This window comes from Narcine bancroftii, chromosome 1, assembly GCF_036971445.1.
Source record: "Narcine bancroftii isolate sNarBan1 chromosome 1, sNarBan1.hap1, whole genome shotgun sequence".
In the NCBI taxonomy this organism is placed as follows: domain Eukaryota; kingdom Metazoa; phylum Chordata; class Chondrichthyes; order Torpediniformes; family Narcinidae; genus Narcine; species Narcine bancroftii.
Genome location: NC_091469.1, coordinates 490504761 through 490522526, shown reverse-complemented (window position 1 = coordinate 490522526; position 17766 = coordinate 490504761). Strand labels below are relative to the sequence as shown.

The 17766-nt window shown below is 48.1% G+C and overlaps 1 protein-coding gene across 3 annotated transcripts in view; it reads right to left on the bottom strand.

Annotated features, from left to right (window-relative positions):
- Nucleotides 1-17766, bottom strand: part of LOC138751994 (uncharacterized) — a 150868-nt gene that overhangs the window by 62898 nt on the left and 70204 nt on the right. For all 3 annotated transcript variants that reach the window (XM_069915122.1, XM_069915123.1, XM_069915124.1), the window contains one exon: nucleotides 12862-13043. In XM_069915122.1, the coding sequence (XP_069771223.1) occupies nucleotides 12862-13043 (182 nt within the window). The remainder of the gene's footprint in view (nucleotides 1-12861; nucleotides 13044-17766) is intronic.

Below are 17766 nucleotides of genomic sequence, written 5' to 3'. Positions count from 1 at the left end.
CTCATCAGCAAGATAACAGAAGGGATCATCGATGGAGCACTTGCCAAGCAACACCCTGTTCAGTTTGGGTTTGGCCAATTTCACTCAGCTCCTGGCTCATCCCAACCTTAGACCAAAGGTGAATGAAACTCTAGGGGTGAGGATATAAATAAGACAAAAAGAGGGCAGAGAAGATTTACCAGGATGTTGCCCGGACATCAAGAACTGAATTACAGGGAAAGGTTAAACAGGTTAGGATTTCATTCCCTGGAGCGTAGAAGAATGAGGGGAGATTTAATTGAGGTATTTAAATTAGAGGGGTCAGACAGAGCAAATGTAGTCAGGCTTTTTCCACTGAGGGTAGGTGAGATATAAACCAGGAGACATGGGTTAAACATAGAACATAGGTTTAGGAGTAGGCCATTTGGCCCTTCAAGGCTTCACCACCATTCATTATGATCATGGCTAATCAGTACCCAGTTCCTGCCTTCTCTCCATACCCCCTAATCCCCTTGGCCACAAGGGCCAAATCTAACCTAGACTTAAATATTGACAGGGAACCAGCCTCAACTACTTCCCGTGGCAAAGAAATCCACACATTTACCACTCTCGGAGAGAAGAAATTTTTCTTCATCTCAGTCCTAAAAAACTTCCCCCTTATCCTTAAACTATGGTCCCTGGTTCTGGTTTTTCCCAGCATTGGAAACAACTTTCCTGCGTCTAGTCTGTCTAAACCCTTCAGAATTTTATAAGGTTCTATAAGATCCCCCCTCAATCTTCTAAATTCCAGAGAATACAAGCCTAGTCTATCCAACCTTTCTTCATATGCGAGCCCCTCCATTCCCGGTATCAGCCTAATGAACTTTCTCTGCACCCCCTCCATGGCGAGGATGTCCTTCCTCAGATAAGGTGACCAAAACTGCACGCAGTACTCCAGGTGTGGTCTCACCAAGGCCCTGTACAGCTGCAGCAGGATTTCCCTACTCCTGGACTCAAATCCTCTCACTATGAATGCCAACATACCATTAGGCCTCCTCACCGCCTACTGCACCTGCACGCCCACTTTCAACGACTGATGCACAGCAACACCCAAGTCTCGCTGCATCTCCCCTTTTCCTAAACAGATAACATTTAAATAATAATCCTCTTTCCTGTTCTTACCTCCAAAGTGGATAACCTCGCATTTATCCACATTAAACTGCATCTGCCACATCCTGGCCCACTCGCCTAACTTCTCCAAATCACCCTGCACTCTCCTAGCGTCCTCCACACAGCTAACCCTGGCACCCAACTTCGTATCGTCTGCAAATTTCGAGATACTGCTATCTATTCCCACATCTAAGTCGTTGATATATATCGTAAACAACTCCGGCCCCAGCACTGAGCCCTGCTAGTGACCCCTCTGGCTGCCATTCTGAAAATAACCCATTTTTTCCTACTCTTTGCTTCCTGTCCCTCAAACAATTCTCTATCCACTTTAATACCATACCTCTTATACCATTAAAAGTGAAAAGGTAAAAGTTTAGGGGAAACATGAGGGGAAACTTCTTCACACAGAGAGTGGTTGGAGTGTGGAATGAGCTGCCAGCTGAAGTGGTGAATACAGGCTCAATTTTAACATTTAAGATGAATTTGGAAAGGTACATGGATGGGAGAGGTATTGAGGGCTATAAACTGGGTACAGGTCAGTGGGACAAGGTTAAAAAAAATGGTTCGGCACAGATTAGAAGGGCCAAAGGCACCTGTTTGTGTGCAGTAACTAAGGAGCCCTGGCTAAATTGGAATCAACAGGAATCAGGGGGAAACCCTTTGCTGGCTGGAATCAGAATGAGAGGAAGATGGTAATGGTAACTGGAGGTCAATCATCTAGGCCACAGGACATCTCTGCAGGAGTCCTTTAGGGTGATGTCCAAAGCCCACCCATGTTCAACTTTTCATGAATGACCTTCCTTCAATCATAAGGTCAAAAATAAGCATGCTTGCTTCTGAACCCTTGCAAGGCTTCAGGCCCTGACATTGTACCTGGAAGGGTACTGAAATCCTGTGACAACCATCTAGCAGGAGTGTTCAAAGACATTTTCATCGTCTCACTCCTACAGTCAGAGGTTCCCACCTGCTTCAAAAGGGCATCAATCATCCTGGTGCCCATGAAGAGTAGAGGGAGCTGCCTCAACAACTATCACCCTGTAGCACTAACATCTACTGTGATTAAATGCTTTGAGAAGTTGGTCATGACCAGAATTAACACATACCTAAGCAAAGGTCTGGACCCACAGCAATTCACCTATTGTCACCCCAGCAGATGCAATATCAGTGGATCTCCACTCAGCTCTGGATCACCTCGAAAGCAGCAACTCGTACTGCTCTTCACCGACTGCAGTTCACTCTTCAACAACATTATTCCCTTTGTGTTGATCAAGAAACTCCAAACCCTGGGCCTCTGTACCCCCCTCTCCAACTAGATCCTTGACTTCTCATTGGAAGTCAATATGAATTGGCAACAATGTCTCCTCCATACTATCAACACAGGTGCACCTCAAGGATTCACTGTACAATGATGACAGTCTGATCAGGCACAATTCCAATGCTATCTACGAATTTGCAGATGACACCATGGTTGTTGGCAGAATCACAGACATCAATGAGGAAGCGTACAGGAGTGAGATAGATCAGCTTGTTGAATGGTGTCACGTCTTGCACTCAATATTGGCAAAAACAAGAGGACTGTGGACTTCAGGAGGCAGTCAGAACACAATCCAGTCCACAACAGGGTTCAGTAGTAGAGGACCAGGAACTTCAAATTCCTGGGTGTCAACATCTCTGAGGACCTGTCCTGGAGCCTCTATGTCGATGCAATCACAAAGAAGGCTCGCCAGTGGCTATACATTGTGAGGTGTTTGAGCAGATTCGATATGTCACCAAAAGACTTTAGAAAACTTCTCAGGTGTACCGTGGAGAGTATTCTGGCTGTTTGTGTCATTGTCTGGAAAGGAGGTTCCAATTCTCAGGACAAAAGAAAACTCCAGAGGGTTGTTAACTCTGCCTGCGACATCACAGGCACCAGACTTCACTCCATTGAGGACATCTACAAGAGGTGGTTTCTTAAGAAAGTAGCCTCTATCATCAGGAACCCAACCACCCAGACCGTGCCCTCTTCACTCTGCTTCCATGGGAAAAAAGTAAAGGAGCCTGTGACAGAGAATTTTGAGGTGGTTTGGGAGGAATTGTTAGAGCAGCTAGCACACAGTCATTTCAAAACAGAATTTTTGCAGGACTTTTGCAGTGTGCTTTTTGCAGAAAGAGTAACCAAGTTGCAGAATACAGCTGGCCTGGGAGAGCACATGGTCTTTGCAGGCAGACTCAGATCAGTTTTGCTCTCAGAGAGGGAGGGAGTGAAACAGAGAGAAACGACACATAAATCAGTTCCAGAGGGACAAAGCTGGCAAACCTTTGGAAGGCTGTCTGGTGAAAGGAGAAGACTAGCTGTCTGCGGTGACCCAAAAGAAAGAGGATCGTCTGGAGAACCCTGAAGGGGAGCAAGTTTCATCAGCAAGACTGATTGAAAAGGAATCAGGTGCGGATGTCTTAGAACAAAAGGACAAAACCAGCAAGAACCCTCCTGAGTGGTAACTATTTGCCTGTTAAGCACCAAAGACTGGTGAACTTTGTTAATGCTAACTTCAAGAATTGCCTGCAACCCGAGATTGGACTGTGATCCAAAGAACTTTTCTAATCTTAAATATATATTACACACACCTGCGCTTAGTATTAGAGGGGGGATTAAGTAGGTTAAATAAGTAGGTTAAGTAATAAGTTAAAGTTTAATTCTGTTTTCTTGTTCAATTATAATTAAAATCTACTTTTGTTTAAATAACCCTGTGATGTGTTGCATATCTTTTACTGCTGGTTTTTGGGGTCCTCTGGAGGGCTCGTCCTTTCGGATTTGAACATTGCGATTTGGAGATTTATTAGTTAATTGGGTTCTTTTTTTGCAAGCTAACTTAACGCTGGTGCTTGGAATAACAGCAACCATGAATGTTGATACATTTTTCTTACAACGTCATGTGTAGAGCTGAAGAGCAAGAGAAAAGAGGTCCGGACTGATGGTTATTTCTAAGGCATTAAAACTGACTGAAGTCGAGCATTGGATGAGGAAACTACAAATTCAGAGGACTCTAGTGAAATATTATACGGGGGAGGGTAAATTTGTTTAGAAGGACAGAAGATTTTCCAGAGGATAGATCTGGTGAGTTGCAATTGGAATTGGAGAATTGAGGGTGGAAGAGGAAAGAGAGAAATGTAATTTTGAGTTGCAGAGACAAAAATATCAGGCAGAGGAAGCTGAAAAATGCAGGAAATATGAGTTCAAGTTTGCTGAAAGACAGTTTAAATTAGAGAGGATGAAATTTGAGAGGGAGGTAAGAAAGCTGAGGCTGTAACTCCTGGGGAGAGGTTTTTGCCTTGTAGAGAGGTAAATCTAGTCCCCCCTTTTGATGATGGAGATATAGATACCTATTTTCAGCTTTTTGAGAGCTCAAAGTGGCCAAAAGAAAAATGGTCTTTAATGCTCCAAAGTGTATTGAAGGGAAAAACAGAACTTGCATCCTCTAGTTTGACTGCAGAGCAAGTGGCAAATTATGATATTGTTAAACAAGCAGGATTGAAAGCTTATGGGTTGGTTCCAGAAGCATATAGACAAAAATTTAGGAGTTGCAATCAATCTTACATGGAATTTGCTCTGAAGAAATCTGTATGTTTTGACCATTAGTGCATTTCAAAAGGAATAAACAATGATTTTGAGAGATTGAGAGAATTGATATTAATAGAGGAAATTAAAAGGTGTGTCCCAAAGGAGATTAAATTATACCTGGATGAGAGAGACATGGGGATGTGACAGCAAACGGCTAGATCAGCAGACAAATCTGCTCTGATTTACAAAAGTACATTCCGGAATAGTAGGCATTTTCAGACAGCTAATGTGGAACAGATTAATAAACCTGTTCATAAGGTTAATGTGGAGTAGGATAGTAGGCTTGAAATTCTTCTTTGGTTTGGCTTCGCGGACGAAGATTTATGGAGGGGGTAAATGTCCACGTCAGCTGCAGGCTCGTTTGTGGCTGATAAGTCAGATGCAGGACAGGCAGACACGGTTGCAGCGGTTGCAGGGGAAAATTTTGTTGGTTGGGGTTGGGTGTTGGGTTTTTCCTCCTTTGTCTTTTGTCAGTGAGGTGGGCTCTGCGGTCTTCTTCAAAGGAGGTTGCTCCCCGCCGAACTGTGAGGCGCCAAGAAGAACGGTTGGAGGCGATATCAGCCCACTGGCGGTGGTCAATGTGGCAGGCACCAAGAGATTTCTTTAGGCAGTCTTTGTACCTCTTCTTTGGTGCACCTCACCACTAGACAGATGAAACCAGCCGGCCAAAATGGCGCCGTCGGGGGTTTTCCCTTCCACCCGGCATGGGGCTCAGATGCCCGCGTTGGGGGACCATGTGACACCTAGGTGACGTCAGCGCCCTCCAGTGCGGTTCTCAGCCACAGGCTGGGAGTATAAGTGCAGCCCAGCAGCCTGCAATAAACTAGTCTGCTCACTGAGCTCAACCCGTCTGGTTGTGTGTGTTCCTTCAGGAGCAGGTGTAGCTGTCCTCTACAATGAATGACCCCGACTGGTTCAAACATCTTTGAACCCATCATGAGCAAGCCTGAGATCAATGCTACAGCCGTGAAACTGCCTGAATTCTGGGTTCAGGAGCCAGAGACCTGGTTCGTCCACGTGGAGGCTCAGTTTCACCTCCGCCAGATTTCATCCGACACGACCAAATTCTACCATGTGGTCGCTGCTCTGGACCAGGCCACTGCCAGACGTGTGTTGCACCTCGTTCAGCACCCACCCGCCAAAGACAAATACGAGACCATCAAGCGAGTGCTTACCGGATCCCTCGGACTATCCAGACACCAGCGTGCCGCTCGGATGCTGTACCTTGACACCCTGGGGGACATGTCCCTGATGGAGCTGATGGAGGAGATGCTTGTGCTCATGGGTGAGTACACCAACTGCCCTCTCTTCGAGCGCATTTTCTCTGACCATATGCCCGGGGACATCCAGCTGCTGCTGGTCCAGGAGAGCTTGACCAACCCGAGGAAGGTCACCCAGAAGGCCCAAGAGCTATGGCTTGCACGATTCCCAGAGGGCTCAGCGGTCCAGCAGGTCACGAGGCACGGGCATGTCCATGCCAAGCCTACCCCTAGCGCTGCAGTAGAGCAGCCGGTCCCTGCAGAGGCCCCCAAGAGCATAACCGAGGCCACAGCATCCGCTCCAGGCCTCTGCTTCTACCACCAGAGCTGGGGAGCCAAGGCTTGGAAGTGTCGTCAGCCCTGCTCGTTCCAGCAAAATGACCAGACCCGGCCGCTGTTAATAGCTGCAGTGGCTGCCAAGGACACAGCCTCCTCTACCTGCAGGACTCAGTCAGCGGCAGGCGGTTCCTTGTTGACACTGGAGCCAAGATCAGCATCATCCCAGCCACGGCCGTAGAGTCCAGGAACCTACCTCGTGGACCTCCCCTTCGTGCGGCCAACGCCACAGAAAAACCGGACGTATGGAGACAAGACAGTCCACTTCCAGATCAGCCAATGAATTTTCGCTTGGTGGTTCACCGTCTTGTCCCTCCCGACTGCCATCCTGGGTGCAGACTTCCTCCTCGCACATGGGCTTCTGGTGGACATTCGAGGTAGGTGCCTGGTAGACGCCGTACCTTCCAGGCCGTTCGCCTCAACGCCTCCCGCTCGGAGCAACTGCAGCCACGATCAGCACGCCCAGAGACAAGTTCCAGCGAATCCTGGACGAGTTCCCGACGCTCCTCAAGCCACAGTTCTCTGCTGCCTCGCTGCGCCATGGGGTGTTCCACCACATCTCCACCCAGGGCCCACCCATTCATGCCAAAGCACGATGGCTCCCGTCTGACAAGCTCCAGATGGCGAAGGAGGAGTTTTTGCTCCTGTTGGAACTGGGGATCATTCGGTGGTCCGACAGCCCATGGACCTCGCCGCTCCACCTGGTCCCGAAAGCCTTCGGCGGCTGGGGTCCTTGGAGAGACTATCGATGGCTCAACGAGGCAACAGTTCCTGACCATTACCCCATCCCTCACATCCAAGACTTTAAGGCCAACCTGCACGGTGCGAGGGTTTTCTCCAAGGTTGACCTAGTGCGCGGATATCACCAGATCCCGGTGCACCCTCAGGACATACCCAAGACGGCCATCATCATCCCCTTTGGCTTATTAGAATTCCTGCGCATGCCATTCGGGCTCAAGAACGCCGCTCAGATCTTCCAGCGCCTCATGGACTCTGTGGGCAGGGACTTGGATTTCATCTTTATTTATTTGGATGACATCCTCGTCGCCAGCAAGGACCAGGCACAACACAAGGCCCACCTACGCGCCCTTTTCTCCTGGCTGGCCAATTTCGTCCTTACCATCAACCCGGCCAAGTGCCAGTTTGGGAAAGAGTCCATGCAGTTCCTGGGCCATACCATCACGGCCGAAGGAGCCATGCCTGCCGCTGCGAAGGTCGCCGCTATCAGAGAGTTCCCAAGCCCGGATAGACTCAAGGGGCTGGAGGAGTTCGCAGGTACGGTCAACTTTTACAACCGCTTCATCCCGGGAGCAGTGCGCATCATCCAGCCGCTATTTGCCCTCATCGCAGCCAAGCACAAAATGCTTGCTTGAAACCCAGAAGCCTGCACCACATTCGAGCCCACCAAGGACGCCCTCACGAAGGCCACCATGCTCGTCCACCCGCATACCAACCTGCATATGGCACTCTCTGTCGATGCCTCTGCCACAGCTGTCGGTGCCGTCCTGGAGCAGCAGGTGAATGGGCATTGGAAGCTGCTGGTATTCTTCAGCCGCTTGCTCTGCCCGCCGGAACGCAAGTATAGTGCCTTTGATTGCGAGTTACTAGGCATGTACCTGGCGGTGTGGCATTTCCGCTGTTTTTTGGAGGAGAGGACTTTTACCATCTTCACCGACCACAAACCCCTCACCCAGGTGCTTGTGATGGCAAAAGATCCCTGGTTGGCCCGTCAGCAGCGTCACCTCTCCTTCGTGTTGGAGTTTACCACCAACATTCAGCACAAGGCGGGGAAGGACAATGTGGTTGCCAATGCACTCATGCGACCAGCCATCTGCACGCTGACTCCCAGCCTTGACTTCGACCTGCTCACCCGGGACCAGAAGTCTGATGAGGAGATGAGAGCCTTCAAGACTGCCATCAACGGCCTGCGGTTCCGAGACCTCCCGACTCTGAGCGGCGAAGGCACCATCCTGTGCAATATCTCCATGGGCACCCTGCGACCAGTGGTTCTGCAGCAGTGGCGCAGGCAGGTCTTCCGTCATATCCACGACCTTTCATATCCGTCCATCAGGTCCACGGTCCAGATGGTGGCAGAACGGTTCATATGGCATGGGCTGCGGAAGCAAATCGTGGGCTGAGCCAGAACATGCACCCATTGCCAGACATCAGGGCGCCCGTACAGGAGTTTGAGCACATCTGGGAACAGTTCAGCCACATTCACGTGGACATCGTCAGGCCCTTACCCATTTCCTGGGGCAACCGTTACCTGTTTACGATGGTGGACCGCAGCACTCGCTGGCCTGAGGCGATCCCGATGCTAGACGCCTCCACCGACTCCTGTTCCCGAGCACTGTTGCATGGTCGGGTCGCTCGGTTCGACATCCCGGGTCACCTCACCAGCGATCAAGGTGTCCACTTCACATCTGCACTCTGGGCACAGCTCGCCAGCAGGTTGGGGATCCAGTTACACCGCACCACGGCCTACCACCCGCAGGCCAATGGACTGGTCGAACGTCTGCACTGCCACCTTAAATCAGCACTCATGGCCCGCCTCACCAGTCCCGACTGGGCAGATGAACTGCCTTGGGAGCTCCTGGGCATCTGGTCCACTCCCAAGGAAGATTTGTAGGCGTCATCAGCTGAGCTGGTCTATGGTGCACCTCTGGCACTACCTGGTGAGTTCGTCAACGCACCTCACAATCCCCAGCACGAACTACTTCCTCACCTCAGGGCACGCTTAGACTTGTTCGAACCCCCACTGCTGCCCAGGCATGGCACCCGCCCGTCTCACGTACCTGGTGAACTGCTTTCGGCGGAGTACATTTCGTCCGGCAGGGCACGACCACGGCACCTCTACAGCAACCGTACGAGGGGCCGTACAGTGTTCCAGCTCTACGTTCACGTTGGACATTGGCGGCAGGTGGGAGCTGTTTACCGTGGACAGGCTGAAGTCAGCGCACCTCGATTCCACCAAGCACGTAGTCATAGCCCAGCCCAAGGAGCGAGACCGTCCGGCGAAAAAGGATTTTGGCGCCAGTTCTGGGGGGGGGATCGGGACTGTGTGGCGGCTCACCACTAGGCAGGCGAACTGGCCCCGCTTGTAAGCCACACGGCGGGGCAGCCGACCAAAATGGCGCCGTCGGGGGTTTTCCCTTCCTCCCAGCATGGGACTCAGAAGCCCGCGTTGGGGGACCACATGATGCCTGCATGACGTCAGCGCCCTCCAGCGTGGTTCTCAGCCAGGTCCGGGCTGGGAGTATAAGTGCAGCCCAGCAGCCTGCAATAAACTAGTCTCCTCACTGAGCTCAACCTGTCTGGCTGTGTGTGTTCCTTCAAGAGCAGTGTAGGCGCCGCTACAAGATGAAGGAAAGGTAGGAAAGGACAGAGCTTCTGCATTAGTATATCATTTTTGTAAGAAACCTGGTCATGTGATTGCGAATTGTCTAGTCTTGAGAAAGAAAAGAGAAAACCAGGTTTTACCAGTTGAAGTTTGTTAATAGAATGATGGCTATTAAGTGGCACCCTAGTTGGGCTAAAGTGGAATTAGCTTGTATTTCTGAACTTGAAATTCATCAGTTTATATATAAATGGAATCCCTGTTTACTACAGGCATTTCATATTAAAACACTTATGGAGTCATAGAAATGTTGTTATTGGTACGAAGGGTAAATGACCAGGTCACATCTCCAGAATGGAGGACCATCCCTTCCCAAGATCGTGTTATATGGCGAGCTCTCCACTGGCCAAAGTGACAGAGGTGCACCAAAGAAAAGGTACAAGGACTGCCTAAAGAAATCTCTTGGTGCCTGCCACATTGACCACCGCCAGTGGGCTGATATCGCCTCAAACCGTGCATCTTGGCGCCTCACAGTTCGGCGGGCAGCAACCTCCTTTGAAGAAGACCGCAGAGCCCACCTCACTGACAAAAGGCAAAGGAGGAAAAACCCAACACCCAACCCCAACCCACCAATTTTCCCCTGCAACCGCTGCAATTGTGTCTGCCTGTCCCGCATCGGACTTGTCAGCCACAATCGAGCCTCCAGCTGACGTGGACCTTTACCCCCTCCATAAATCTTCGTCCGCGAAGCCAAGCCAAAGAAAAAAGAATGGACTGACACGGGGAGACAACTTTCATTAAAGATGTTGGAGGTGAGGTAGAGTCAATATCGCTTCACAAGGTTGCACTAAATTCAGAATTAGTCAAAGGACCTGTTGTAGTAGAAGTAATTCCAAAGTTACCCATGCAGGGTGTCTCACTTTTATTGGGGAATGATTTGGCAGAGGATAAAGTTGGGTCAGTTTTGAGATTAACAAATCGGCCTAGTAAGGCTGTGATTAGAGAGGATGGTGAGATGTATCCTGCACGTGCTGTAACAAGGTCTATGACGAGGAAAATGATGACAGCTGAAGAAAACCAGTTGATAGACTGGATTTGCCCAGTACTTCTGAAGTACTTTTGAAAGAACAGGGTCATTGTGAGAGTGAGGATTTCTCCTTGTCAAGGAAAGAGTTAATTCAGCAAAAGAAAGTAGATGCAGATGTTGGAGGGAGAAAGCAGTAAGTGAACAGAAGACTAAAGAAATGGCTGGTAGATATGACTTGGAAAGTGAATTGATGTTGAAACCTTATCAGAGGTGTCGGCTGTTGACAGAGTGGAGGAAGTGGTGGATCATGAGATTATGGAAACAGAATCTTGTGAGGGTAACCTTAAAGAAACCATGGTTCCTGTGCACCTGACAAACTCAACAACTTTGGAAAATTTGGAGAAAAAGTTAGACCATCTTAAGTCACAAGAGCAGATGCAGATGAAAGAATTACTTTTGAAATATACAAATTTGTTCCCTGATGTTCCAAAAAGGACATCAGTGATTTACCATGATGTAGATGTAGGAGGAGCAAATCCCATAAAACAGCCCCCATATAGAATAAATATTTAGAAGAATAAAATCATGGATCAGGAGGTGGAAAATATGTTGAGGAATGACATTATTCGACCTTCGAACTCAGATTGGAGTTCTACTTGTATTCTGGTACCGAAACCAGATGGAACTGTTAGGTTCTGTACAGATTATAGGAAGGTTAATTCAGTAAATAAAACAGATGCTTATCCTATTCCGAGAATAGATGGCTGTATTGATAAACTTACTAAAGTTGGATTTGTTGAAGGGTTACTGGTGTGTGCCTTTAACTGAGAGAGGAAAGAATATTTCAGCTTTTGTAACTCCATCCCATTTCTACGAGTATAATGTGTTACCTTTTGGCAAGAAAAATGCCCCTCCAACATTCCAGAGGGCGATTAGTTCTATAATCCAAGGGTTAACTCGTACAGATGTTATATTGATGACTTGGTCACAAAAAGTGACACATGGGAAGAACATCTAAGGCAATTGGACAAATTGTTTGCAAGATTATCCAAAGCAAATTTAACTGTTAATTGAGCAAAAAGTCAATTTGCAAATGCCACGGTAACATATTTGGGTTATGTAGTTGGCCATGGCACCTATTCAAGCTAAGGTGAATGCAATTTCTGAGTTTCAGTGAGAAGGTTTTTAGGAATGGCAGGTTGCTCTTCCTTTAACCAACCTTTAGAAGTAAGGGGAGAAATTTGTCTGGATTAAAGATTGTCAGGCAGCGTTAGAAAATTTAAAGGAGATGCTATGTCATTATCCTGTGTTAAAATCTCCTGATTTTGACAGACCATTTTCTGTAGCAGTGGATGCCAGTGAGGGAGCAGCGGGTGCAGTTTTATTGCAAAAACATCATGAAATTGACCATCCAGTTGCCTACTTTTCAAAAAAATTCAATGTTCATCGAAGGAACTATTCCACTATTGAGAAAGAACCATTGTCTATATTTGCTCTGCAGAATTTGGACGTGTATCTTGGTACCTCTCATGAACCAATTGTGATATTCACTGACCACAAACCTCTGGTGTTTTGAATAAAATGAAGAATAAAAACATAAGATTGATAAACTGGAGTTTGATATTACAAGAAGATGATCTGCAAATTAACCATATCAGAGGTGGAAATAATGGGATTTGAACTCTGGCTTCTAGATCCATTGCCAACAGTTCTGGCTGCTAGTCTATCAACAATCACCATTCTACTGCACCTCTTCTGTGCGTTGCAGAACCAAAGCTGATTGAGCCCACTTAATATGCAGATCTAAATGAATTGGTAGGACAGAACATAAGAAATAGGAGCTGAATTTGGTCATCTGGCCCATCGATCCTGCTCCGACATTCAGTAAGACACGGCAGTCCACTTTCCCATGACCCTTAATTTCCCTGTTCTTCATAAAGAAAGGGCCAAAGTGCCTCTTTGCCCACATGCACATCCCATTCCTCTAACTACCACCCTCCCTTCGAGTATTCGTGTTACAAGCTATGCCATCACCCACCTACAGCCCATGTTCAGTGATTGCTTCCAGATGGCTTGGCCCACACCTTACTCCACACTCTCCCCCTTCAAATCCTTCTGGTCCCTCCCTCCCACTTAGTCCTGACTGTTGATCAACAGATGCTTCTGCCCATACCTCATGATCTCCGTGACATTATGTGAGTCTGTCTTGGTGCAGATGAAGGCAATGCAGCCAAATTGACCATCCATCAGCAACTGCCTACGGAGGCTCTCATCCAGCGTCTCCTTGGCTGTCTTATCGTCCACTGCTCGGGTAACGTTGGCCACAATCCACACTGCGTCACACGTCTTCAGGTACTGAGCACAAGAGATGCACAACAGAGTTATGATCAACCGTTAGTCACGACCTGTAGCTCTTACTCCCAAGAGACATTTCAGGTCCTTGACCTTTCACCTCAGAGATGAATGCATAAACAGCTCAACTCTTCACAATAGATTTAAGAAATAGGAGGACACTTAGCCCCTCAAGACAGATCTGCCAAAAAATGAGATTTGCTTCAACATCATTTTTTTCCCCGTCTTCATAGAACATTATAGCTAAGTACAGACCCTTTGGTCCATGATATTGCGCCACCCTATATAACCTACTCAACAAACTAAACCTTCCCTACCTCGCACCCATCAACCTCTCATTTTCCTTCATCCACATGCCTGTCCAAGTCTTTTAGAAGTCCCTATTGTACCAGCCTCCAGCACCACCCCTGGCAATGTATTCCAGACACCCATTACTCTCTGACGTTGTCCTCTTACTTTCTTACTTTCCTCCCCTCATCTTGTACAGATGTTCTCTGGTATTTGCTACTGTTGCTCTAGATAAAAGATACTGGCTATCCACCCTGTCTCTGCCTCTCATAATCTTGTAGACCACGCGCAACCAAGAATGCTACTTCTGTGGAGAGGCACAGCACCCCTGCACCCAATGCCCCGCGAAGCTCCAGATGCAGTACGCGAGGGCACCGAGTGAAGGTCTGCCGGGCTAAAGGGAATCCAAAGAGGGCAACCGCATATGCAACCCCCCCGAATCGTCGTTCAATCCATGCCTGAGTCCTGAAGTGCCGGCCTCAGCCTCTCCATGATGCTCACCGCCAGCATCTTACTGTGTATCGTGGCGAGACCCACCACCGGAAGTAAAGCATTGGTGGAAGCTACAGCAACCATCTTGCTGTGCCTCGAGGTCGACGCCACCTTATCCTTCTTTGGGTCAAGATGGAGGGCGGCCATCTTGCCGCACCAGGTGGTTGATGCCATCTTGTCTGCCCGCGGGCCAAGAGGAGAAAGTTGACATCAGCATAGGGAGCGATGGGGTTTCCAGAGCACTGGCATCAGTCATCCTGGATCAGGCAATACCTCACCAACTGAATAACTTGACAATAGAGGTGAGAGTAAACGGACATTTAACTGATTGCTTGGTAGACACTGGCTCCACTGAATGTTTTATAAATGCTGCGACGGCTCTGCGGTACAACTTAAGAGTGTACTATCGTATTTACCAAGCTTCACAGTTGTACTCTTGCGACAATCCAGGGAATTGTATAGTACATCTAACTGTAAAAGGAGGGGAATTTTATAAGTTCCGATTGTATATACTGAAGGATTTGTGTGCCCCTGTGTTGCTGGGCCTGGACTTCCTGTGCCACCTTAAAACTGTGACCATGGAGTATTCTGGTCCACTTCCTCTATTCACGGTGAGGAACATGGGGTCCTAAAAGCCGGATGCCACACGTGTCCTCTCCACCCTAAATATTGATTCCACTCCCCTCTCCCCAATGTTTCCGAATCTGACTCCCAATTGCAAACTAATAGCTACAAAGAGCAGGCGATACAGTGCGGGGGATCAGGAATTTATTAGAGCCAAGACACAGCGGGTGCTCAAAGAAAATATCATTGAGCCTAGCAACAACCCATGGAGAGCCCAGGCGATAGTCGTGAAAGGGGAAGAAATTTCCAGGCTGCAGACAAACAATTAATCATTTCACACTCCTGGATGCATAACCCCCTCCCTCAAATTTCAGACATGGTAAACGGAATTGTGCAGTATTGAGTGTCTATTCGACCATACCATCTGTAACCGATTCATTCCAAGGACCGCCCCTACACAGCATTTGAGGCAGACAGATGGCTCTTATCAATTCCGGAGGATCCCTTTTGACATGACTAATGAGGTCTTGGTCTTCCAGAGGCAGATGGACAAAATGGTTGATGAGTACAGGTTTAAGGCCACCTTCCTTATCTTGACAGCTTCACTATTTGTGGACACTCTCTGGAAGACCATGACACCAACCTCCAGAGGTTTCTCCACACAGCCAAGGCCCTGAACCTCACATACAACTCCAGTAAGTGCGTGATCCAGACCAAATGTCTGGTGATCCTGGTCTATGTGTTGGAAAATGGCACCAATGGCTCTGACCCCAATCAAATGTGCCCCCTGTTAGATCTCCCAATCCCGAAGACCATGAAGACCTTAAGGAGGTGCCTGGGCTTCTTCCCCTACTAAACCCCCTCTTAAAATTCACCTCCTACCCATTATCGGCTGAAGCCCAGGCAGCTTTCAACTACGTTCAGAGCTACGTTGCACCATGCATGCATTGGACAAGAATGCGCCTTTCTAGATGAAAAACGATGCACCTGACATAGCTCTGGCCACTACCCTTAACCAGGCAGGCAGGCCGGATGCCTCTCTCTATGGCACCCTACAAGGCCACAAGCTTCGGAACCCATCAGTGGAGAAAGAGGCCCAAGCCATTGGAGAGGCCATCAGGCACTGGAGGCACTATCTGGGTGGCAGGAAATTTACACTGCTCAGCATTCACGTTTAATAATGTAAAAAGGGGTGAAATAAAGAATGATACGATTGCTAGGTGGAGGATCGAACTCTCCACCTATAATTATGACATAGCATACAGGCCAGGTCCTCTCAATGAACCTCCAGGTGCCCTGTCAAGAGGATGTTGTGCCTCTGCTCACACCGGCCAATTGCGGTCACTGCCCGATGAGCTTTTCCACCCGGGCATCACTCGTATGGCTCACTTCATCAAGGCACACAACCTGCCCTACTCTGTTGAGGACATCTGGGAAATGACCAGGTCCTGTCAGGTCTGCACGTAGTGCAAGCTACACTTCTACCACCCCGACAATGCGCACCTGATAAAGGCATCTCGCCCTTTTGAACGACTCAGTGTCGATTTCAAGGGTCCTCCTCCCTTCCACCAACGTCATCGACGAGTACTCATGTTTTACGTTCGCCATCCCTTGCCCAGACACCTCCACCACCACAGTCATCAGGGCCTTGCTCTCTATTTTCAAATTGTTCAGGTACCACAGCTATATCCATATCATTTATAAGCGAAGAGATACACCAGTACCTACTCGTAAGGGGCATCGCCTCAAGAAAGACGACTAGCTACAATCCCCGGGAAATGGCCAAGTTGAAAAGGAAAATGTGATGGTATGGAAGGCTGTGAAATTGGCTCTCCGATCTAAAGGCCTTCCAATCCCATGCTGGCAAAAAGTCTCACCCATGGCGTTCCATTCCACAAGGTCGCTCCTCTGCACAGCGACCAACGCAACTCCTCACAAGCTTATGTTTACGTTGCAGAGGAAATCCATGTCTGTGACCATTCACCCCACTCGGCTAATGGCACTGGGGCTAGTCCTGCTGAGAAAGTAAATGACGAGGAGCAGGACAGACCCCTGATCGAGAGGGTGCACCTACTGCACACTAACCCAACGTAGGCCTACGTGGCATACCCTGACAGCAGAGAGGACACCAGCTCAATCAGAGACCTGGCACCCGCCGGAACTGAGGATCCAATGCCTCATCAAGCCAAGAACTACCGAGTACCCTACTCACGGTCCTGGAGGATACTGCTTGGGAAGTGGTTCAATCCACTCCATGACCAGAGCCCTTGAGACCCAGTAACCCTGTACCGCAAGGGGTCCAGGAAGTTCAGGAAGCCCAAAGTCCTGCAGTTATGCGGCAGTTGACCAGAATTACTAGACTGCCTGACAGACTTAACTTGTAAATATTTGTAAACTATTAGCTTTTTTTTTAGTGAATGGTCTCTGGTTTTCATCCACAGGCTCTATTCTGAAGGAAGGTGAATGCAGTGAACTGGAATTCACTGTCTATGTATTGTTCTGATGGCTGGTTTCTCCCTTGGCTCCACCCTCCCCTATGCCTATATAAACCCTGGTTTTCCCGCCTTACCTCAGATTCACTTGAGGACTATTGTGTCTATCGGGCATTGATTGTAAGCAATTAAAAAAGTGTTTGTACTCTACACTTGTCTCTGAGAGCAATCAGTCGTGTTACACATTCCAAAATGCATCATCTCACACTTATCTGGATTGAACTCCATCTGCCACTTCTCTGCCCAACTCTGCATCCTGTCTATATCCTGTTGTAACCTTCTACTACACTCCTCCAACCTTCGTATCATCCGCAAACTTACTGACCCAACCCTTTACTCCTTCGTCCATCATTTATAAAAAAACTCACAAAGGGCAGGGGTCCCAGAACAGATCCCTGCAGATTCAACTAGTCCACTTAGATATCTAAAGTATCCAGAAATTTGACTCTCCGAGTGAAGGAGTTTCTCTACATTTCAGTTCTAAATGGTCTACCCATCACTTTGAGACTAATTCTGGACTCACCAGGGAGAAGAAAAATCCTCCCTACATTTATCATCTTAACCCACTAAAAATTCTTCTAAACTCTAGAAAATTGAGACCAAGCCTTATCAATCTCTTCTCAGCATGTAATGAGTGTATAAGTTCAGAAAAGTTCTTTAATTCACAGTCTAATCTCACTTCTCACTCCTCCAAGTTCACTGGTATCAGGCAAATCTTATTCTGTGCACAAAATTTAACATTTATGAATCTTCACCAGGCTCTGGTGCTTGAAAGGTAAATGGTTACTGCTCAGGAAGGTTCTTGTCAGTTTTCAGAGAGAGATTTGTTGCTCATTGGACGCAAACAGATTATTTCCGATCAGCCACGTCAATGTCTTGCCAAAGAAACT